General features: G+C 39.9%; 2 protein-coding genes across 3 annotated transcripts in view; one reads left to right on the top strand and one right to left on the bottom strand.

The window, feature by feature from the left end:
- Positions 1-25135, top strand: part of SHC4 (SHC adaptor protein 4) — a 130862-nt gene that overhangs the window by 64599 nt on the left and 41128 nt on the right. For both annotated transcript variants that reach the window (XM_067746337.1, XM_067746330.1), the window contains 4 exons: positions 2044-2107; positions 4907-5026; positions 15974-16027; positions 19608-19659. In XM_067746337.1, coding sequence (XP_067602438.1) covers positions 2044-2107; positions 4907-5026; positions 15974-16027; positions 19608-19659 — 290 coding nt within the window. The remainder of the gene's footprint in view (positions 1-2043; positions 2108-4906; positions 5027-15973; positions 16028-19607; positions 19660-25135) is intronic.
- EID1 (EP300 interacting inhibitor of differentiation 1) lies at positions 10814-12560 on the bottom strand. Its single transcript, XM_067746350.1, has 2 exons — positions 11579-12560; positions 10814-11043 (listed from the first exon to the last, which is right to left on the bottom strand). Exon 1 carries the CDS (start codon positions 12470-12472, stop codon positions 11897-11899), a length of 576 nt encoding a protein of 191 aa, XP_067602451.1. The 5' UTR covers positions 12473-12560; the 3' UTR covers positions 10814-11043; positions 11579-11896.

Below are 25135 nucleotides of genomic sequence, written 5' to 3'. Positions count from 1 at the left end.
TGCTCATCTGTTTACATGTTGTCTACTGCTGTGGTTGAGCTACAGTGGCAGAGTTCAGTAGTTGCAACAGAGCAAAGTCTAAAATATTTACTATCTGGCTCTTTATAGAAAAAGTTTTCAGACTCTAATCCCATCTCTTAGCTCTTACTCACTCTTGTTCTACCACAATTTATGCTCCTGCAATATCAATGTCAAAGTACTGTAGTTCCTCACATGTTGTGATAATTTATGTTTTAGTGTCTTTACACATGCTCTTCCCTCTGTCTGGAATTTCCCAACTCCACTCTGCCAGGAAGGTTCAGCCTTCCAAACCCTCCTTGAGGGGTGCTCATCCTATAAAGCATTCCCTTTAATTCAAATTCATAACTTTACTTTTTGTTAGAAGATATTGACAGCTGGAATGAGAATCAAGAAAACAATGCCTGGAAAAGCAATTTATAAAACTATAGATGCTATATAAAATAACAACTTCTAATAATAACTATTATTATACTTGGCAGCATCAGTGCCCGCCTTTGTTTCTACTTTTATTTCAAACCATTTACAGGGAGCTTTTTAGACCAAAGCACCCCTGTTGGCTCTCATGGAGTAAAGGATCTAAGAACACCTTTCCCATAATCTTTCTTTGTTAAATACCAACAACATATTTGGGTGCCTGGACTAGTTATTTTGGCAACACCAGAGACCAATTCAGATTAATTAGATGTGTCAGCAATTATTGACTAATCATTAAGATGACTCAGAACATCAATCAACCAACCAAACCAAAAAGACCAACTCTCTGAGTTGTCCTGCTTGACTCCACAGAGCAAGTTTGGAATCCTAGAGGAGGAATAAACATAAAATTCTGAGAAGATATGCTAAGGCAAAAAGCCTTTCTATCCATTGGTTGCGGGTAATTATGTTGAGAACATAGCTCTGCACTACTATGTATATAGATCTACCTATCTATCTATATTTATTTATATATCTTTATATCTATCTATCTATAACGTATATATATTTTTAATGGGTCTGCATTCCTCTCTCTGCATCCCCTTCCTTTGGGAATCAAAAACATCTCATAGAAAATATTTTCATGAAATCTAATACATATAAAAACTGTATAGTGTGTGTGTGTGTGTGTGTGTGTGTGTGTGTGTGTGTGAATACAGTGTACTAATTTAAACGATGATGTCCAGTGGATCTGGAAGGAGTTTAGAGATTTCCATTTGCTTTGTGAAAAGTTTGATATGTGTGTTGAAAGCCATGAAGCAAAGGTTCAGATTACGCCACGTGAAAGCTTGGGTGGTTCTGAATGCTGAGTCCCAGAGACAAAAGCTCTTAGTTATAACTGCATTTCTGGAGAGGAGGGCGCCAGTTCGTTCACCACTTCCATTAAGGAACAACTACTTCTTTTAGCGGTGCTCTTCTCTCAGGAAGTGCAATATATAGTAAGGGCAGAAAAATAAGCAAAGGAGGAAATCTGTTATTGATTTTCTTTTCTTCTGTGAAATTACATGAAAGCTCAATGGCTTGGAGCAGTAACTTAGTCAATAAGGCTCCATTTGGGACCACCTTGAAGTTCAATTCTCTCTCAATCCTTTTAAACTTCCTCTAGTGTTGGATTCTTTTGTATTTAATTATCTTTGGTGCTGAGATACTATGAAGCTTTTTTATTCATCACACCACAGAGGATTTTGCTAAAGGTAAAACTGTGAAGTATTCCCAGACAGTAAAGTTCCATCAGTCCTTTTTGGTTAGAAATCAATAGCACTGAAAACCAATCCTTAAAAGCCAAGGAAAAAAGACGAAGAAGGTGAATAGTAGGACTCCTTACTGTAAAGCAATTTTTCAATATTAAGGTGTTGCTGGATTTTCTTGGGTTTGAGCTGCAGAGAGACTAAACTCAGTGTTTTCTCCAGTGGGAGTGGGGAAGGTCATTTATGTCAGGCTCACCATTATGTGAGTGTACATTTTGGTCATAATACTTGCTAATGTTTATTGAACATTTACTGTGTACTTGATAGTATGCTGAGTCTTTATATGGTTTCTGTTCTGTAGGGAAGCAATAAGTCGCCTGTGTGAAGCTGTCCCCGGGGCAAATGGAGCCATTAAAAAGCGAAAGGTAAATATTCGTGTTTTTTTTTTTTTTTTTTTTTTTTAGTTTCCCTAACTATGGGAAAGATAGTATCAAAATAGTTGTTAGTTCATTCCACCACATGACCCAAGGTCTAGAATGGCCTTGATTATTTGACATGCTATCTGAGAAGCACTCAAAGTTGTTCTTGTCCCTCAAATTTTTCTGACTTGCCAGACACTGTCTGAAATGGTGATGCCTGAGGGTCAGAGTAGAGAAAGCACCTGGGTCTTTTCAAGTCAGAAAATCTGGTTGCAGAGCTAGGTATTTACTTACCTTTGAGCATGGTATCTCATCTCTCCAAAACTCCATTCTTGTTCCTGTAAAGTTAAGCTGTTGAACCAGATGACCAATTTTGGTACCTTCCAATTTCAATATTTTATAATGTATGTATTCTGCATTTTAACATTTTAGACTTTTAGGACTCCATGGCCTATTTTCAGATGGAAACAAGAGTGCTGGTAGAGGTAAGGGTAATAAATGGGTAGAAGGAGCTTTTCATGTTGAAAGAAATCATGAGATTTGATGTTAGACTTGCACTTAAATCCTGTCTCTGCCACCTACTAACTGTGTGATCTTGATCAAGTCATTTCACCTTTCGAATGCTTGGTTTCCTCATTTGTAAAGTAGGAGAAAATAGCCCTTAGTTTATAGAATTATGTAAGAATTAAATGAAGTGATGTGTTAAGTGTCTTGCTTACATTAGGCTTTCAACGCTAATGCTAGTTAGTATTATCCCTAGAATACTTAGTTGCTTTGAAAAGTCCAAAGGGGAGGTGCAATGGCGCTTAAGATAACTATATAAATTATAGAAGTATAGACTGTTTAAGAGGGGAGGAATTTTTAGAGATCTCCCAGTTGAACCCTCTCACTTTGCCAGCTGCTAAACCATGGCTCAGAGAAGAGACTTGCCTTGAGTCACTAGGAAGATCAAGGTCAGCACCAGCTGTAGATGCCAGGTCTTCAGAGTCCCGGCTTTACTGCTCTCTATATATTTCCATACCGCCCTGCCTAATTTTTTATCATTACTCATTATTTTGCATAGGACTGAACCCACTGTCACCCAGAGTGACTCAGAGGAGCCACATGATCTGGGAAACTCTGAAGAATGGCTCTTGAATTCTACTAGAACTCCCATTACTAGTTTCTCTGACAGAACCGATGGTCTGTCTGTAGCCTCTAGCCTCCTCCTGCCTCTCATAACCTCTGTGAATAGGAGGTTCCGACTGGAAGATCCCAACAAACAGGCTTATTCACTTAAGACTTTCTCATTTCAGGAGTAGTGGGATCCACACTCCAAAACAAAATAAAACAAAAGCAAACCGGGCTGTCATCTTTCCAGAAAGTACACATGTAAAGAAGTAAAAAAAAAAAAAAAAAGAAAAAAGAAATTTTTGAGCTAATTCCCTTCGATAGCTAGCTTTTTTACTGAGTACTTAATACATGCCAGGGACTCTTCCATGCACTTTATATTTTTTATATTCTTTTTCCTCCCAATTTGAAAAATTGTGATAAAATACACATAACATAAAATCTACCATTGGAACCATTTCTAAGGGAATAGTTCAGGGATATTAAGTACATTCATACTGTTGTTCAATCGTCACCCCCATCTATCCCCATAACTCTTTTTTTTTTTTTAAGAAATAAAGTCATTTACTTGAAGAACAGAATATACTTAGAATTGTTTGCTTCTATAAAGCCCATTTCCCCCAAGCCTTAACTTTGAAATTTCATATTAAGCAATGAAGTTATTTTACACAATCTAGTTAAACAATTTATTAGGAATAGTCCCGTAACTTTTTTTTTATCTTGTAAAACAGAAAGTTTATACTCATTAAAAAACAACTTCCCATTCCCCCCCCGTCTCCAGCCCCTGACAACCACCATTCTACTTTCTGTCTCTATGATTTTGACTACTCTAAGTATCTCATATAAGTGGAATCATACAGTATTTGTCTTATTATGACTGGCTTATTTCACAGTACTCCACATAATGTCCTCAAGGTTCATCCATGCTGTAGCACATGTCAAAATTTCCTTCCTTACTAAGACAGAATAAATATTTCATTGTATGTATATATCACATTTTGCTTTCCATTTATCTGTTGATGGACACTTGGGTTACTTCCATGTTTTAACTATTGTAAATAATGCTGCTATGAACATGGATGTACAAATATCTCTTCAAGTCCTTGCTTTCAGTCCTTTTGGGTATATAACAAAAAGTAGAAATTGCTGGATCTTATGGTAATTCTAGTTTTAATTTTTTGAGGAGCTGCTGTACTGTTTTCCATAGCTGTTGTACCATTGTACATTCCTACAAATAGTGTACAAGGGTTTCAGTTTCTCCACATCCTTGCTAACACTTGTTATTTTCCCTTCCTTCCTACCTACCTCCCTCCCTCCCTTCCTTCCTTCTGACTAGTTATAGGTCTACACAGATTTTCTATTTCTTCATGATTTAGTCTTGGTAGCTTTTATGTTTCTAGGAATTTGTCCATTTCATCTAGGTAATCCAGTGTGTTGACATACAACTGTTCATAGTATTCTCATAATCCTTTTACTTCTGTTGAATTGGTAGTAATGACCCCACTCTCATTTCTCATCTTACTAATTTGAGTCTTCTCTCTTTTTTTCTTAGTTTATCTAGCTAAAGGTTTGTCAATTTTGTTGATCTTTTTGAAGAACCAACTTTTGGTTTCATTTTTAACATTTAAAAAACATAAATATTCATTCTGTAACAAAGTCCATAACTTACAGAGTGTTGTTATGTTATTTTTAAAGCCTCCAGCTAAGTTCCTATCAACAGTTCTTGGCAAAAGTAATCTTCAGTTTTCGGGAATGAATATAAAACTGACCATCTCAACATGCAGCCTCACATTGATGAATCTTGACAACCAACAGGTAAGATCATGAATGTCACTTATAGTTTAACATATCATCTATTTTTCTAGAACAGTCTGGGCATAATGAAGAGAATAAAGTTTCAGACAGTGTACCTAAAACTTAATAAGACATGAGGGGAAAAAATCTGCCAAGGATTTATGTGTAGCAATAATTAGGACAACAGTATTACTAACCCATCGCTGGGGCATTTAACTGCCTACATACTTGCCCCTACCTATCGGCTTTGTAATAAAAACTAAGGTGCAAAGAACATATTAAGTACCATTTGGAATATACTTGAGTCAGTCATTTATTACTCTCCGCTACCCCTCTGCAAAGGGAAAGAAATTCCATCATCAGAACTAACAGACTGCATGTTGGACTGGGGATGCACATGAAGGACAGAGGGGAAGGGTGATGTTAGGGTCAATGTTCCAGCTAACCGAAATTTAAGCAGAAAACATTTTCTTCCAACCCTTAAGGTTGAAAAGCCTTCTCAAATGTTATTGTGTAAACAACTTTTTCATCTTTGATGATTTATGATTCTATGGTGTGCCTGAGTTCTCACTGTAAACATTATTTCTCAAAGAACAGCATCGTTGAAGCAAATATAAAAGATATACAGGCATTGCACTAAATATGTACTTTAAACTAGGACACTCTTTTTTGACTTATTTTTTAAACTAAATTCCTTATATCAGGTTATTTATGTATGTTAGAGTCTAATTTTTCTTTGTCTAATATGTAGTGATTTGAGGTTCTTGGTATTTAAGTTTTTACTGTGTGGAGTGCTATTGATCAGGGACTCACGCAGGGTTTAACGTGTACTTGTCAGTGATAAAACAGTAAGAGGCTTTGAGGTCACATGTAGGTTGAAAGCCTGGCTTTGCCACTAACAAGCAAGTTACCCTACCACTCAATTTTCATCATCAGTGAAATGAGGATTATAGTCTTAAACTTAGAGTTTCTGAGAAGATGGTCTTAGCAACAGTATGTGTCTTATTGGGTTATTTAGAGGATTAAGTAAGATCATGTAAATCACTGGATGTAAATCACTCAGCACAGTGCCCATTGCATGGTGCATTTTTCCTTGAGGCCTTTTCATATACTCAGTACTTAGCAGGGAAAGCATATTGTAGTATGTAAAATTATAAAATTGTCAGTAACATATAAGTACAGTTATAAACATTTTGATTTCCATTTTTTACCAAAAAATTCACTTGCAGTTTTTTTTTTAAATTTTTCTTGGAGTATAGTTGATTTACAATGTTGTGTTACTTTCTGCTGTATAGCAAAGTGAATCAGTTATGCATATACATATAGCCACTCTTTTTTAGATTCTATTCCCATATAGGTCATATACAGAATATTGAGAAGAGTGCTATATAATTTATTTATTTATTTATTTATGCATTCATTTATTTTTGGCTGCGTTGGGTCTTCGTTGCTGCACGCAGGCTTTCTCTAGTTGCGGCGAGCGGGACTACTCTTCCTTGCGGTGTGTGGGCTTCTCATTGTGGTGGCTTCTCTTGTTGCGGAGCACAGGCTCTAGCAACATGGGTTCAAAGTTCTGGCTCACGGGCTTAGTTGCTCCACGGCATGTGGGATCTTCCCTGACCAGGGCTCGAACCCGTGTCCCCTGCATTGGCAGGTGGATTCTTAACCACTGTGCCACCAGGGAAGCCCCCCTGTTTTGTATAGTAGGTCCTTATTAGTTATCTATTTTATATATAGTAGTGTGTATATGTCAATCCCAATCTCCCAGTTTATCCCTCCCCAACCCGGCTTCCCCCGACCCCTGGTAACCATGTTTGTTTTCTACATCTGTGACTCTGTTTCACTTGTGGTTTTGAGGTTTGCTTTATTTTCTAAATTCAAAAGCAGAATAAAATACATTGCTTACACAGTAGTATAAAGCACCATAGAGGAAAATGTTTAATATGAAACAATTTTAAATAGATTCCTGTCTGGTTGAATCAAGATTGGTTATCCAAGAGAGGTGATACCATTGATATCTGACAGCAGAACATATGGGGCTGTACTTGGAAGATGCAGCCAATCTGGGTGGAAGGTGAAACATTAATTGTCCTTCGGATGCTTTGCCCTCAAGACATTTGTGGATGTAAAATTTATTTTTAGTTTTCACCCATGTGGATGGTACCAGGGATGCTCAACTCTTTTAGTTATAGGATTTCATTGAGTATAGGAACCCTTGAATTATCTGAGTTTTGTAGGGGAGGAAGAGTAGGCAAAGCGAGAGCCATCACGATGACAGCTGTGTAGAACTGAATGAGCATTTTTAAAAATGGCTCTTTCCATGGGTGACTGAAGTGAATTGGGAATTTAGGAAGAAGAGGGTTGTGGTGTGTATGGTGGAGGGCACGTTATTCTCAAAATCTCTTTCCCCTCTGCTACCCTTTTCCAGGCCACTGCAGTTAGAGCTGGTACTGCCACACGTCCATAGTCTTTCAGGTGAATAAAAGGAGGGACAGTGGGCATGGGTGGCTTCCACGACCAATAGTTACAGCAAAGAGCTGCTTTGGGGAGTGGCTCACATCTTTTCTGCACTGGTGGCATCGAATGGGCTGTGCTCAGCCCACCGCTGGAGTGGGGACCAAAGTTAGGATCTCATTGATATTAGACCCAGGGGCTGATTTTTAAAAATAACTTTGAACTATTCTGCAGACCTGGGGAGAATGGCCACGGGGATGAGGTTTGGGGTGTAAAAAAGATGTGCCGCTCTAGATGCTTAAACTCAAGAAGCTTTATACGTTCCTTCAAAAGGACAGCTAAAATGTCCAAGGGATAAAGGCAGCAGAGAAGTGACCGTGTGGACATAGCATGAGAAAATGCTTTATCAATTAAATTTTCCTTAAAGAAAACTAGGCTCTGAAGTTCTAAGATAAATACAAATATCCTCCCCTCACCCTTAACTTCAAAGATATACTTTGGACTGAAAACATAAACAGCTTCAAGTTTATAGATACATTCATAGATGACAGAGCATTTATGGGTCAGATGGTTCACATTTATCTTGTCATTGAGAACATCAAGAATGTAACCATTCACTCCCAGAAAATGTCTCACAGAACCTCAGAGGCAGAAAATAAGATATTAAACACGCAAACGTGCAATGCTTGCAATTTTTAAAACTTACCATATTTGGGGATGGGAAAATATATTTTGCAAAAGCAAGTTATAGGGGTTTTTATATAGTCCTTGTTTTAAAAATTCAAGCAACAGGGCGCAGTGGTTGAGAGTCCGCCTGCCGATGCAGGGGACACGGGTTCGTGCCCCCGTCCAGGAAGATCCGGCCCGTGAGCCATGGCCGCTGAACCTGCGCATCCGGAGCCTGTGCTCCGCAACGGGAGAGGCCACAACAGTGAGAGGCCCGCGTACCGCAATAAAAAAAAAAAAAAAAAATTCAAGCAACAGACTTCCTTGACATACTTTAATAAGGCGTTAAGCAAAAATGTCAGTCTGAGTAGCTCCTACTCCCACTATTTCTCTACTCGTTTCTACACTCCTATCATCGACTCTAACAGCTAGTGAAATTGAGACGGGTACTAAAGAGATAAGGTAAAACGGGCAGAAAATGGAGACATCCTTTAGTCTCCAAGAGGAGAGGCAATTCAAACACCTACAGAGGCCAGGCAGGTAATGCAAACTGTCCAGGTTCATGAACACACAGTGGTGCGAGCACAGTGATAAATGACGAGTGCTACTTGGTCTCCATGTTGGGGAGACAACACTGGGGAACATTGCAAACAGAATACATTCCCTGTGTAAAGGCCAATCAGATGCTTCCGATGGGACTATAGGTCAAGGGCTGCCAGGTCTTCCACTTTTGGGGAAAAAAAAAGAAGATGGAAATCTGGGAGTTTTGCTGCTCTCTCTGGATTATGAGATGTTGGTCTTTAATTAAGAAATTAAAATTATAAGCATGAGCCAAACAAAATAGAGGCGTTCTTGAGATGAGCCAATGTGGGACATCTGATCTAAGCAAACATTTAAAGTAACTATGGATAGACCTAGAAAGCTCTGCGCAAATCACACTACACACTCATAAGTTTAAGTTAACTCTCCCCATTCCACATCCCCATCCTCTCCCGCCATCAGAGAATCAGGATTACAACGTCCCCAGAACTCCTTTCTTTAGTTTATCTGTTTATATAGATGTGTGTATATCAATCCTCACCATGTATAAGGTTCATCCAATTATCCTTATTTTCAGTTCAGGATCCTGAGGCAGAGAGATTAATCTACTCAGTTACAGAGCTATAGGCAGTGCAGCCCAGATTTGAATCAGGTAGGCTGGTTCCAGTCTGTGATTTAACTGTAACATTTTAAAATGTTACCATTTCCTACCTTTAGTAAATATTAACAAGTATTAATTTCAGTGGTCTCTCAGGTTATTGCCTAGTTTGTTTTTTTTTGCGGTACGCGGGCCTCTCACTGTTGTGGCCTCTCCCATTGCGGAGCACAGGCTCTGTACGCGCAGGCTCAGCGGCCATGGCTCACGGGCCCAGCCGCTCCGCGGCATGTGGGATCTTCCCAGACCGGGGCACGAACCCGTGTCCCCTGCATCGGCAGGTGGACTCTCAACCACTGCACCACCAGGGAAGCCCCCTGCCTACTTTTAAGACCAACAAACCAACCATCAGAGGAGTGAGAGAGTCCAGGTCTTTCTCCCCAAAATGAGCCTTCAAACCCAACAGGGAGTGGTTTTCTTTCCCTCTCCTCTTGCTCCCTACTTGCTCCCTAAGAGAAAGAGAATTACACTTCCTGGTTTATAGATCTGTTTTTTTCTGAACCTATTTCCCATCATCTTTATCTGGAGGTAAGTGCAACTAGTCAGTTCATGTATACTGGCACCCTTTTAATTCTTTGTCCAGAGTCCTGTTAATTCACATCACACAAGCAGTTATGTATCCAGACTCATAACTGCATCTACAAGCTGTTTGAAAATGCAATGAAAGAAGTGAGCCGTGTGAGAGGAAGCAGGATTAAGATGTTTTAAGTGCCAACACTTAATCTTCTATCTAGTGTTTGCCCATCTATCACTCCTCTCCCCGCCAAGCTCATGTCTGAATTATAATCATCCTTACTTGTCAGTCCTATTTTTTTTTTTTTTTTTGCGGTACACGGGCCTCTCACTGTTGTGGCCTCTCCCATTGCGGAGTACAGGCTCCAGACGTGCAGGCTCAGCGGCCATGGCTCACGGGCCCAGCCGCTCCACAGCATGTGGGATCTTCCCGGACCGGGGCACGAACCCGTGTCCCCTGCATCGGCAGGCGGACTCTCAACCACTGCGCCACCAGGGAAGCCTGTCAGTCCTATATTTTACAGAAAAGAACCCCCCCTCGCTAAAAGACAGGATGACTGTTAACATAAATAAGGCTCCAAGTTGTCCTGCTGTATTGGATGTGTCCTTTACTGCCATAATGGAGCAAAAACATCTGGTACCTTTTTGCTGATCCTAAGACCTGCTGGTATATTCAGTTTTACTGGGCACAGCCTCCTGACTAATTATTATTCACAGAGAACATCAACATCTTAAGAACCACAGTAACATCCTTATTGATTTGGCAGTTTTTCCCAGGTTGGCAAATTCTCTTATAGGAATTTACTAAGTTTAATTTCCACCAATTAATTTGTAATCCGGTATTTGAAGCTGGAGCACGTTCCCTTATAGTCATTAAGTTTAAATCATAAGGTGATTGCAATCATACAATAAAACCAATATAACACAATAAAAAGTAGTATTAGAGAAAGTATGTATGCAATACCATTAGCCAAACAAAATACACAGAACAAGAAATTTTTATTATCCCCAATGCTGGTGCATAACCACTAACAAGCTTAATTAGAGGAGGAGACAGAGGGAAACTTCAGATACCGAGGTGGATTTCTGGGCAGGTTTAAAACCTTTAAGGGTTGTTCATGAAGTCTTTTTTAGGTGTAGGGCTTTCCTTTTACTGGACAATTTTCACTTAACAGTTCTTACATTATGAAGTTCAACCAGAGTCTTTTGCCTGTAAAAAATGAAAAACAGAGAGCAAGTAAAACACAATATTTCTCTAGTATATACGATGTTAGAAATAGTGTGTTTTCTTTGTACTTTCACATACACGTTAATGTCTACATTTGAAACTTATTAAGGACATCTTAATTTTTGACTTTTAAAAATGTCCAAGACAATGAATTTTCTTGAATTAAAGGTTACAGTAGCTTTAAAAATGATCAAGATACATGTACAAACAAAATCTCAGATGCTCTTGGAAACACATTTTAAGATATAGCACACATGATACATATTTCTTTTGGGGTTTGATTATCCTTTCGGGATACTGAAGAATACTCGATTTATTTTACACTAAAAGTTTAGCTTTTGATAACCACGGCTTGGATAGATCACAAAATGGAACCTGACAGTTTTCTCGATATGCTTTCAGTCCAAATAACTCAAAAAACATCTCATGTCCTAAGCTGGATAAATTAGTTACTTTTTCGCATATAATTAGTATCAGTGGGCTCTTGTACTGGCAGTCTGTCTTGGTCATGACTTACTCTTGCAAAGCCATCCCTTACAGGAACATATATTTTCCTCAATGCAAGGAAATTAATCTGGATCAATAACAAAGTCAAAGCCATAAATGTTTCAGGACATTCTTGAAAACAGGTTTCGACAGTATTTAGATCCTTTTTCTTTAACAATTTCCTTTTTCATAACTGTGCAGTCGCTACTTTATTCTACAAAAAAAAAAAATTTTTTTTTTTTGAAGACCAAGTTTTTCATTGGCACGGAACTATTTGGAATGAACCCAAGAGACAGTGGAATGCCAGGTCTCTCCTCAAGTAGTTTCCTCCTCTCTTCACAGCGTTTAACTACTCTCTATCAATAATCTCATCACAGCCGAGCTCTTCGGTCAGACGATTGACAACCATGAGTGAAAAAAGCTCTTCGATAAAAGCCAACTGATCAAACGGGGTCTTCTCATAATGCATCTGAAACCCGCCATCCAGAGCTGCTTGTCTTGCTCTGGAGGTTCTCAAAAACATCTTGTTGGCTTCTTCAAGGGCCGCTGATACTCTGTAGCCTGCACCACTCAGCTGCTCCTCTTCCGGATAGTCGTAGTCGTCCTCCCAGTCATCGAATTCCTCGCCCTCGTCCTCGCTCTCGAAATCAGGGCCCGCGACCTGGCCTGGCTGCTCCCCAAGGCCGGGCCGGCTAGCGAGGCCTCGCTGCCCCAGCGGCTCCGCCATTGGCTGGGCGGCCTCCTCCTCCATCGGGCCTTCCTCCTCCAGCTGTGGCTGGGCCCCGGCGCGGTAGGGGTTCAGGGATGGCTCCCGGCTCCCGCCGCCTACCTCCATCTGCGGAAGGTCACTCTCGCCAGGCATCACATCCATCTGCAGGTCATTGCTTTCCTCATAGAGCTCGGACAGCTCGTTCATTTCAGACATTGTGCAAGCGGCTCAACCTCCCCGCAAGGCGTTTTCGGCAAGATCGGAGCTACGCGGCCGTGCGGTTGTGCGCTTGCGCAAGCACCGTGCGCTTGCGTGACCTTGTGCGTGTGCGCGACCCCCAGACACCGCCTACCTCTCGGAGCGCTGTTTGGGGGCCGGCAGCTGGCAGTTCCACCCCGGGAATGTTCCGGGGGCTCGCTGGTCGGCTTTCCGTGCGTTCGAACTTCAGACCTAGATGCTGTACGTGCAAGAGCATTGCTTGGCCACTGCCTTACCTAACCGTTCTGCTGCTTATGATGCGATAAGCTTGGAAATACATGGCTCTGTAAGACCCCGTACTCCTCCTCCCTCATCGCCCCCCTCCTTTCTCTCCCTCTTTCTGCGCCTATTCTATCCCCCATCCCCAGGCAGTCGCGTCTCTTCCACGGTTTTATCTGTCTTTTATCTGTGCGCTAATGACCGCTAAATCCGCAGTTCCAAACCACACGAAGTTCTCAACCGCAGATCAACATATTTAGAATTTATCCATTCATCTCTCCTGTTTTTCTCATTTTAAAAAAAGTTAAATTCACAAATAAGCATATTATCGGTGTTCTTTAAAAAAACAGACAAGAAATACATAGTCCCATTGCATTTCGCAGGAGATAAAGGTACACTGTTACCAGTTTGGTGTGTATTCTTTAAACCCTTTTTCTTTACGTTTACATGAATCTTTATGTCCTCGTGGAAAAAAAATCTTATTTTTTTACGTGTCTTACATAATTGTCTTCAACTGACAAAATAAGCAAACAAACAAAAAACCCTCATCAATGTCTTGAAGATTTACCTGTTAGTATACATAGACATATATTTTTTCATACTATTCTATTTGTATAGCTATACTGTAGTTGACCTAACTATGCACAAATAACTTTCTATATTTTGATATTATAAACTATGCGTAATTGAACATCCACATGTGCCAGTAGTTTTCTAGAATAAAAACCTAGAAGTGCAAAGGTGGAATTTTGGGGTATGCATACTTTGGTTTTTAGTGAATGTCAAATTGCTCTCAAAGTTGCTGTACAAATTTAAGCTCTAGCCAGCGGTGTCTGAGAATATCCACACCGTTACCAGACATGATTTTGTTGAACTTTAACAATTTTATCCATTTAATGCCGTCTTGTTTTATTTTTTATAGCCTTAATTTATTGGAGATTATCTTTCAATATATTTATTGAACATTTCTATCAGTATTACCTCTGAAAATTAAATGGTCTTATTTTGGGTTTATTTCTTTTTCTTATTGATATAGGAATTTCTTATAAACTCTGTATATGAATACTTTGTTTCACATGTTACAAATATATTCTCCCTCTTGTTTCTTGTTTTGGGGGTCTTATACAAAAGTTTAAAAATGGGTTTTCATGCAATCAAATCTAAGGGTTTCTTTCCTGTCTTTTTCTTTCTATTAAGATGGATTTACCTACCTCAGAAATCATAAGCATAATCTTTTATCTGTCTTCTAATGTTTGTATAGATCTTTTATGGATCAAACATTTATTTATAAATAGCATGAGGACAGGATTTATTTATATATTTTTTCATATATGTAGCTAATTCAGGTACCTCCGCTAATTTAATCACTTGTCCTTTTGTCTGCTATTCAGTGCCACATCTATCATAGACTAAACGACCACAAAAGTGTCAATCTGTTTTTAGACTTTGTAGTCTAATGAATTTCTATAGTTTTATAATATGTCTTAATAATAAGGAAAATCTTGTCTCTTTGTCCTTTAAAAAAATTGCCTTAGCTCTTCTTGCACATTTATTCTTCCAATGTGAATTTTAGAAGTAGTTTGAAAAGTTCCCTGAATGGCATTGGTGGAATTTTTATTGGAATTGCATGGAATTTATAGATTAAGTTGGGGGAGAATTGACATCTTTATGGTATTGTCTTCTCATCCATAAAGGTGATATATGTCTTTCTACTTGTTCAGGTCTTATTTGTACCCTTCAATGAAGTTTTCCAAAAAGTCTTATGTGATTCTTATTAGTTTTATACTTAGGTTCTCTTGTAAAATGTACCTTCCCCCTCTCCCCCATGCAGTGTCAAAGTGGCTATTGCTGATACATGGGAATGACATTGAAATCTGTGTATTGATTTTGGTTTTAGTAATCATTTTAAACTGAAACATAAATATAGAAAACATAAATATAGAGTAGTGCACAAATCATAAGTGTATAGCTTGATTATCACAAAATGAACATGTTTGTATAACCACTACCCAGATCAAGGAACACCATTTGCAAGATTCTAGAAAACCACTTGCTTTCTCTTCCTTTGCACCAAAAGTCACCACTATGCTGACCGCAAACAGAATAAAATACTTTTGCCTGCTTTTGAACTTGATATAAATTCAACTGTGCAGTATACAATCTTTGTGACAGGCTTCTTTTTGCCCAAGAAATATATTGTTGCTATGTAGTAGCCCCTTGTTTGAATACCACAATGATCATTATTGGGATTGTTTCCAATTTGGGGCTGTTGTGAACAGGGCAGTGATTATCCTTATTGAGAAGATCTTTTGGTGTACGTATTTACACAGTTCTTTTGGATATACATCTAAGAGTAGGATTTCTTGGTCATCATATGTAAGCAGCTTCAGTAGATTCTGTTAAGCAAATCTGAAGACAGGATTAGCCAACTGGTGCCTCGTTGTTTTAATGAACCCTTGAAACAGTATGACAAATACATCTCTGCAAGTTGGTCATTACACTGTGGTTTCCAAATAAGCAAGCCTAGAATCTCAAGTAAAAGAGACAATCTTCTTGGCTAACTAACGCAGTTCACTTGAATAGTCTTACTTCATATCGAAAGTCTTAATATTAGTGCCTTAGTAAGAATACTTTTGGTTGGCAGATGACTGAAACTCAATTCAAACTAACTTATATAAAATTAAATAAATAAAATAGAAAAAATACATAAAAACATAAAGGGATGGGGGGAATGTATTGGTTGAACTGATGAAACACACATTATCCCCTGACTTTTGACTGTTTTTAACTCTCAGCTCTGACTTTTCTCCAGAGGGAAAGCTTCATTTTCCAGCAGGCTTTTCCCACATGGCAGCAAAAGATGGCTCCTAGAAGCTTTGGGCTTATACTAAGGTCTTAAATGGCAGGGAGAGATGCATTCTATTATTCATCTCAGTTCCTCCCTAAAGATGTTGATTGACTTTGCTGTATCCAGCGGGATGGTGTTTTGTGATTGGCTAGGCCTGGATCATGTATCCAGATGCAAGGAGAGGGGTAGTGAGATGGGCGTCTCAAACCCACCTGAACCTCATGGTGTAAGTGAGATTATTATAGAAAGTGGGTGGAGTGGTTTCCCAAGGCATGCCGAGCAGGTAAAAGCAAAACAAGCCAATGTATGTACGTTACTGTTAGATGGTATGTAGTAACTAGGTATAATTAGTTTCTAGCATTATACATGTTTAATTTGTTTATGTTTTCCAGATTATTGCAAATCATCATATGCAGTCTATTTCATTTGCTTCTGGAGGGGATCCGGTAAGTATGAATTCATAAAAGTTCTTTTGTGCCGCGGAGCGGCTGGGCCCGTGGGCCGTTGGCCGCTGGGCCTGCGCGTCCGGAGCCTGTGCTCTGCGGCGGGAGGGGCCTCAGCTGTGGGAAGCCCGCGTACCGAAAAAAAAAAAAATTCTTTTTATAAGAGTTAAAAGAACTTCCATGTAAAGCATATTAGCCACTACCTGTCTTTTCCAAATATCTCATTACAGTTTGTGAATAGCCACCTGTAGCTGGTAATCAAAAATTTGGTTTTGACAGAGTATTTCCTGTCACTGATTTTTTTTTTAAGTATTTGGATTAGTAGATGAATTTATAATACTCCATTGTGTTATTATCTGAGAAGCTTCTTGTAGATAATATCCAGTTCATAAAAAACAAGCATGTCATATGTATTTTGCCGGTCCTCCCTCAGAATTTTTTGCAACGCAGAGTTCCAGGCAGATCCTACTCATCAGCTGGATTTGGTATACGAGGGGAAGCCTATTTGCCATTCTGGCCGTCAACCAGGGCAACTAAATCTAATCCGAAACGAGCAACTAGGTTTGCAGAAACTCATGGAGGGAACGCTGAGCTGGGGAGAGAAAACTTGCAGTTCCTCCCTACCAAGAGGCCATGTGATGCTCATTTCCCATGAATTGTGCGGGACTGAGTCAGTGCTGTCCCTCCAAGCCTTCTTTGCAGAGTGGAGGGTCATTCCCTAACCTCCAACTGCATCCGCTGTGGACCAGAGCAAAAGGGGAGGGTCATTGAAGCTAGGAAGCCTGTGACTGACCAAGAAACAAATCTGTTTAAACTGAGGGAGGAGGAGGAGGGTTTTGCTCCTCTGTGACATTGTGACATTTTTCTTGTACCTTGAAATATAGAGTTGACCCTTGAACAATGCGGGGATTAGAGGCCCCAATCTTCCACCAAGTCAAAAATCTTCATATGACTTACTGTGGGCCCTCCATATCCCCAGGTCCTCTATATCCGCCCTCCATCCGGCCTTGTAATCTGGCTTCAACAGCGACTCCAAGGACGTGTTTGGTAGCAGAGAGGGTTGACTGCCAGTCCGAAAAGGCCCACATTGTCTGTTACTTCTCTTCCTAACCCATTATAACTCAGCCATCCATGAAGGAACTCGAATACTTTCCTTAAGCAATTTAAAGTAATGAGTTCTATAAGAGTAGTGTGAAAAATAATTGTTGCTGTTTGCCCTAAATTTTCCTTTTCAAGTTTCAATGGTTGCTGTCATTTTAGAATTGGTATGAAAATCTTTATTTTACCCTAGGCATGCCCTGCATGGTGTCTACCATAGTTCTCCAGAATCCTGATTCTTTTTAGACTTTTTGTGCCTTCAGTTCTTTATTTCTTTTGACCAACCAAAGCACTGCCCCTACAAAGAAAAACAGGAAAGAATTGTAGCCACTGGGGGAGAGTTTGTACCTACTGAATTGAGTGGCACCCTTGTGCTCTCTGCAGCTGGAGAGAAATCCTGCTGGTTTTAAATAGAAAACTGGAGTGACCAGAAGCCTTGGCATTAGAGGTCCCCCGAGTGAAGTTCTACCCTCAGGTCAGGGAGGCAGAATGGTGGAGTGCCAGGCTCTGGAGTCAAGTAAGACTTGACTTATTTAGACTCTAAGCTTCAGGGTCCTCATCTGTAAAATGGGGAATGATCACCCTTGCCTCAAGTGCTGTGAGAATTAAGTGGAATGGTGCATGTAAACTGCTAGTGCAGTGCCTGGCACGGAGTGATAACTGTCACCACTGTTGCTAACACATGTCTGTATTTTCTTAGGACACTCACTGAGATAATTTACAGCTTCACATCAGATAACGGTCCAAGGGGTAGGCAACCAGAGGTCTCCGTGGCCCAATGTAGTACCCATTCTTTCTACCATTGTCCCTCCAAAGTTTCAAAAATACTGGGTGTTCCTCTCACCTCTCCACGTTGCTCACCCTCACTTTTACTCTCGTCTCATAAACAGTTTACTTGTCTTCCTTCTTTCAGCCCTGAAGGCAGTTCTTGGTAATGCTTCTGTGTCTGTATATGCTTTTTTCATCTCAAGAATGCATTATGAGTATGTCAAAATTAAATATATTTCTTAGATTTCCCCCCCACTATTTGTGCTTTACTTTTAACATCCTTTAAATTCTCCTAGATATTTACAGTTATAGAATTTTAGGACTGTGAGAATGTTGGAGACTCTTTTGAAGATGAGGAAACTGAGGTCTGGAGAGGCCCCATGACCTCTTTCCCATCAACTAATATAGCAGACAACATTGCTAGCATCATGCCACCTCTTCAACTTTAAAATGAGCAGCCAAGCCCCTGGCAATTGTGGCTTTGCTTCTAAATTATATAATGTAAAGCTCATAGATATGACCTTATTTATTTATAAGATATTTCAAATCTTTTGTCTGTTTGCATAAGAGAGATTTACTTAGGTGTGTGTTATTTTTTAAAATAACTGAAGGCAAGTTATGCTGGCCCTGAGATCCGTTTCCTGTATGATTCATTGTGGGTTATTAAGTGATTGTCCTTGAGGGTATTACAAACATGGACTTTTATTTCCTGCCAGTTGACTGCATCTTTCCTCTAGAGAGTCATACTTCCAATCTGCAAATGGCACTGTGTGTATTTTTTTTCCCTGAGAACTGAGATAACAAAAAGCATCTTTAATTATTAAAATCTCATTCATCAGCATACTGTTTTCAATAAAAGTCAGAATTACCAAGTAGCTTTTTGTTTATTTGTTCTTCCAAAGCCAGCAACATCTCTTTTTTTAACATAAGTTTAAATGGTGCTATTATCTTTCTTTTAAAGTTTTTTATACAATTTTTAAAGGTAAAGTCCATTTACACTTACTACAAAATATTGGCTCTATTCCGCCTGTATTCCCCCTGTATCTGACCCCTGTATTGCCCACCTGCCCCTCCTCCACTAGTAAGCACTAGTTTGCAACACATCTCTTTTTGAACTCCTTAGGTTTTTCATGGGTTCTCTTTCTCAAAAATGATCTCTCCTTTCTATATATTGATCAAATAAGTGCCTTGTATTTTTGCCCTCTTATTCCCTAAGTTGTACTGCACACAGGCAAGCTAACAACCATAAAACCCATGTCTCTTTAATCAACTTATTTTCTGATGTATGTGGTATCTGTTTGGACAGCAGGGAAATCATGGTGCCACATCCTAGTCTGTGACACCTTTGTGACTGCGTAACCCCTGGTATTTCAACTTTCAACACAGGAGAGTTATAGTTCCTAACCATTTTTTTGTGAATGTTTGTCCTAACATATTTCCTACTGCATTCTCTTTTGTTCTTAGTGGCATGGTCTGCCTCTAAATTTTTAATCTTCAAATTCTCTCCCCAAGGGACAGAGAATGTGGACTCCACACACAGTTGCTAAATATATAGTGTATATTTGTTTATGTTCCCTCCTAGGATGGCTTTCCTTTGCTCTTTAAACAGAAACCTTAGTATCGGTCCTTGCCTGAGTATCATATCCTAAATGTACTCTTATCATCCAACAGTAACAATGCATTCATTTTAAATGCAATCATTTTCCCTTTTTTACAGGATACTACAGACTATGTTGCCTACGTAGCTAAAGATCCAGTTAATCAACGAGGTATGGAAAGCAACTTCTAGATTTTCTTAAGAGCTGGTATATACCAACTTTAAAAAGTAACAAGCAATTATTTTCAATATGCAAAGTGATGAGAGTCACTAGAATGCTATACTGGGGTCTAGAAATATTAAGTAACTCTGAGTTTGAAATAAATAGCCCTGCTACCAGAGCAAAGTAGAAAAAATATATAGGTGGGATTTAAATCCCACCAGTCATTTGAGCCATTTACATCCCATAAACCAAAAGGCTTATCATCTATTTGTATAAGCGAAAGAGAAGCTGTTTTGGTTATAATAGACGGGGCTGGCTGCCACATCCCCAGCAGACAAATGAGTTACCCTTGAGACAGAAACCAGTGACGTCATTGGCCTGCAGTGGCCTTGGGGAGTGTGTGTGTGTGTGTGTGTGTGTGTGTGTGTGTGTGTGTGTGTGTGTTTATATGCATTGAGCCTGTGCACTTGCTGTTCAGGAGCCTGGCATGTCACTCTGTCTGGCATTTTCTCATCTTTTGGATCCAGTTTAAATGTCTCTTCTTCAGAGAGACCTTCTTTGACTCATATCCTACCATCTGCAGTAGTATATACCACTCTGCTGTGTCATAATACTTTATTTCTCTTCTGTTGACCGTCATCCCACACTTTTGTTATTTTATTTACTCACTTGTTTATGTGTTTAGTGTCTTTCCTTTCTACTGAAAGCTCCTGGAGTGCAGGAACCTGTTTATCTTACTCACCGTTGTTTCCCAAGCACTCATTACAATGCTTTGCACATAGGTGATGTTCCGTAACTATTTTTGTTGAATGACTGAGCGAATGGAAGAGTGAGTTGATTAGTTGTCTTATCCCAGGATTTGGCAAGGTTACCTAAGAAACTCACCTTCCAGCCACACTTTGGATCAGGGGCCTGAAGCTAGGCCATTGAGCCTCTGCAGACAGACATGCAGAGCGTTGCTTCTCATTCCTAACTCTGGGACATTCAGACTCCTCATAGGGATGAGTGTTAGGTTGCTTCTCCTCCTTAATTAGAGCCTATGAATTGAGCAGCATCCCCTGTCACCGCAGGGGTGGAGTTTGCCCCCCAAACATTTATTAAGTACACATGGAGTGGAATTTGGAAATTCAAAGAGCTCTAAAGACACAGAGGCGGAAATGTGCGTGGCATACTGGGGACAGGTGAATAAAACACTAGAATGCAGATTGTGTTTGGAGGAGAAAAAAGTCAAAAGGGCATCTAGAGGGCAGATAGGAGAGAGCTAATAAGTAGGAACTTATTCCTATGGGCCAAAGGGTGGAGAAGGCTGTTTATAAAACAGAGATTTAGGAAGGTTGGTTTGGCAGCAGGATGCAGTAGATGGATTCAGGGAGGGAGGGAGGTCAATCTGGAAGCTATCGTGATTGTCAGAAATGAAATTATGAGGACCAGCTGCTGGCATAGGACCTGGCACAGAGTAGATTCTCAGTAAATGCAGGCCAAGAGAACATGGCTCGATGAGATGGAAAGAAGGAACAGGTGATAAATACTGTGCAATACTGCATTAAAATAGACTCTAAACTACATAATAAAGAACGGATATTGCTCAAAGAGTAGATAGAAGAGACAGGAACTAGTGAAGGGGAAACGGCGGGGGGGGGGGGGGGGGGAGTAGGAACAGAACACAACAAAGGATACCAGAAGAGCAACCTCTTTTAATCAGGCCTGAGCTTCCCTAAAGAATAAAAGTATGCTATTTTTGGGAAGGTCTCTGAACAACAAAGCCCTTTCTCTCAACCTGAAAAGGGCAGGGTGAAAGGAAGAGCAAATAGATCAGGAAATCCAGACGTTTAGTAACTTTTCCATCAGTCACTGAATATCTCAGGCATGTCATTGCTCTTCAGTAAACAGCAGGAGGCGTTCAAAGATTCTGCTCCTTGCTGAGGGTAACGGTGAGCAGGATCCACATGCTTGCAAGTCTCCCTGCTTGCTTAAGTGAAATACGAGAGGCAGAGCAAATACGATGCAACTTGTTCACTTTTTTTTTTTTTGACATCTTTATTGGAGTATAATTGCTTTACAATGGTGTGTTAGTTTCTGCTTTATAACAAAGTGAATCAGTTATACATATACATATGTTCCCATATCCTCTCCCTCCCTCCCACCCTCCCTATCCCACCCTTCCAGGCGGTCACAAAGCACCGAGCTGATCTCCTTGTGCTATGCAGCTGCTTCCCACTAGCTAGCTATTTTACGTTTGGTAGTGTATATATGTCCATGCCTCTCTCTCGCTTTGTCACAGCTTCCCCTTCCCCTTCCCCATATCCTCAAGTCCATTCTCTAGTAGGTCTGTGTCTTTATTCCTGTCTTACCCCTAGGTTCTTCATGACATTTTTTTTCTTAAATTCCATAACTTTTTCACTTTGAAATCTCCTGTTCTGGTGTCCGAGTAGTTCATCAGAACTGAGTTGCTAGAAGGGGATCCACGGGGATCCCGGCCTGGGGATTCTGCAAAGGCATTTATGAGAACTATTGACTGAGCTCATGGATGGGATTTGAGAGTTGAGAATAGATTCAGAAATGGTTCAAATAGAGGTTTCATTGTTTTCTTTTTTTAGTCCCCAGCCCGTGTATAGGAAGTAAGAAAGGTGCTGGAGTCAGACAGTGTGGGTGGGAATCATAATTCTTCCCCCATCTCACCATAGGCCTTAGCCAAGCTGTTTCACGTCCTGAACCTCAGTTTCTTTAAGTGGGAGAAATAACATCTACTTGCTGGTGTTATTGGGAGGAGTAACTGAGGTAATACGGGGAAAGCATCATTTCCTTTACAGTCTCTTCTCATCTTTCTTCTTTAGGGAAACAGTTCTGTTGAGTAGCTAGATGACTTAGAAATCTAGGGTGATTTTCTTGGGCAAAAAAGTTAGTATCTCCTCATCACTCCTTTTCTTGTCCCCTCACCCCTTCTCTTGTTTATCTTGGTTGGGAAGCTTTCTGCGAGAAGCCACTCTGTTCACGACATACCCACTGCTTGCACATCCCTCTAGTGTTAAATCCTTCCCCCTCACCTGAGCCTCTGGACTTTAATTTCTGTACAAAAGTACCAACACAGTTCTTGAGTCCACAAATAATTATTAATTACATACTAATTTACAACGGGCTGAGGTAATTGTTGGGGAGAAAAATAATTCCTGGCCACCATGGGCTCATCATCACAGGGGAGAGAAGCAGAAGCTGTAGGGTGTGCAGGAGAAGTAGGGGAGCATAGGGAATAGTGCCTGGAGCCTGGCAGCTGCCCAGGTAGGCTTTGTGCAATAAGTGAATAAAGGCGCAGGTGGAAGAGCTGTGCAGTGAGAGCTTGGGGCTGTGGGTTTGGATGGTGGGTAAAGGTGGGATTGCAGGGAAAGCAAAGAGTAGAAGTAGGGGAGCCATGGCTGAAAAGGTAGGGAGATTGTGGAGGCTTTGAATGCCAGCCAAAAGGTCACTGGGAGCTGTTGAAGATTTTGAGCTTTATAAAAAATTATCCTGGCTTCTGCCATTCTACTAAAATTAAAAAATGATAATTTTTCTGGCCTTTATATCTGTGAAGGTGATATTGGAGGGCAGGAAAGCAGTCTGGAATTGTAGAGTCCAATTTGGAGGACATCTCATTGGTCCTGGGCAGGGGTGATGATGCTTTAAACTGCACTGGGGGAAGAAGGGACGGTCTGGACAAAATTGTGAACTAATAGTACTTGGGAGCTATTTAGCTACGAGCATTGATAAAAAAAAAAATAGAAATCAGATGATCCTGAGGATTTAATGAGATATTATATGCAATGCAAATCTCTCAGTGCCTGGCTCATTATAAGTATGCTATAAATGATAGCCATTATTATTATTGTCCTGAGCGATTTGAAGTGGTGTGCACTAAAGAAACAGGGATTTTTACAAATAGGAAAAGCAATCCAATAGAGAAATAAGAACAAGAAAGTTACTTACTGCGTGCTCACCACATGCCAGGCATTATCAAGAGTATTTAGTCTGCATGGTCTCATTTCAACCTCACAACAATCCTATGAGGTAGGTATTAATGTTACTCATTTTTTGTAGAAGCAAACTCTGGAATTGAGAAAAGAAGGTTTTACTAAGCTCACCCAGCCAGTAAGTACCTGGACCGACTCCAGGTCTGGAGCACACATTTACCAAAGAAGATTACAAGGCACCAAGAAACATAAAAAAAAAAGCAAAAAGCAACTTTAACCTTACTAGTAATCAAAGAAACACAAATTATAATTAGATATCATACTTTGTCTTTGATAAAAGGTAAAACGTGATTTAGAGTAGTAGTAACTCTTGAACACTGCAGATCCAAATGTTTCAGAGAGCAAACTGACAATTTGCATCAAACTTTAAAAAAGGTAAACACTTTTGAACCAGCAACTTCACTTCTAAGGAAATAAGCCATGCACAAAGATTAAGCAGTAAAGATCACTGTCATATGTTATTGATACAATAGGAAAAAGAAAATTCAGTATTCATAAATAGCAAGTTATTTAAATGAATCCACAGACTGTACTACCATGCAGCAATTAATGTTATTGAGTACAAAAAGCAGATTATGAAACAATGTGTATGGTATGATTCCAGGTAGTTTTTTGGAAAAAAGATAGGAAAGACAAGATGTGGCACATATATACAATGGAATATTACTCAGCCATAAAAAGAAACAAAATTGAGTTATTTGTAGTGAGGTGGACGGACCTAGAGTCTGTCATACAGAGTGAAGTAAGTCAGAAAGAGAAAAACAAATACCGTATGCTAACACATATATATGGAATCTAAAAAAAAAAAATGGTTCTGTTGAACCTAGGGGCAGAACAGGAATAAAGACACAGACGTAGAGAAACAGACTTGAGGACAGAGGTGGGGGAAGGGGAAGGGGAAGGGGAAGCTGGGATGAAGTGAGAGAGTGGCATGGACATATGTACACTACCAAATGTAAAACAGATCGCTAGTGAGAAGCAGCTGCATATAGCACGGGGAGATCAGCTCGGTGCTTCGTGACCACCTAGAGGGGTGGGATAGGGAGGGTGGGAGGGTGGCTCAAGAGGGAGGGGATATGGGGATATGTGTATACGTAGAGCCGATTCGCTTTATTATACAGCAGAAACTAACAGAACACTGTAAAGCAATTATACTCCAATAAAGATGTAAAAGAGAAAAAGACTGGAAAGACACATGCCAAAATGTTAATAGTATGTAGTTATTCCTGGATAGTGAGACTTATGTAATTTTTATTTCCTAGAGTCTTTCTGTTTTCTAAAACTACTATAATGAATATTTATTACATTAGTAAAAAGAAAAGAATGTTCTGAATCCTTGAATAAATACAAAAAAACAGTGAAATCAGAAAGACAATGTTATAAACTTCGCTGGTGAGTTTGGTTCATCCAGGGGAAAATGTTCAGTAGAAAGGAGACGCCCAGAGGTTTGTGGGGCCTGAGGAGAGACAGGCCTTCTGGTGCAG

Source organism: Pseudorca crassidens, chromosome 1 (genome assembly GCF_039906515.1).
Source record: "Pseudorca crassidens isolate mPseCra1 chromosome 1, mPseCra1.hap1, whole genome shotgun sequence".
NCBI lineage: Eukaryota > Metazoa > Chordata > Mammalia > Artiodactyla > Delphinidae > Pseudorca > Pseudorca crassidens.
The sequence above is the reverse complement of the archived record's forward strand: the minus strand, read 5'-3'. Positions and strand labels throughout refer to the sequence as shown.

Excerpts from the sequence above, each read along its gene's own strand:
- EID1 (XM_067746350.1), bottom strand. The coding sequence starts at position 12,472 with ATGTCTGAAATGAACGAGCTGTCCGAGCTCTATGAGGAAAGCAATGAC.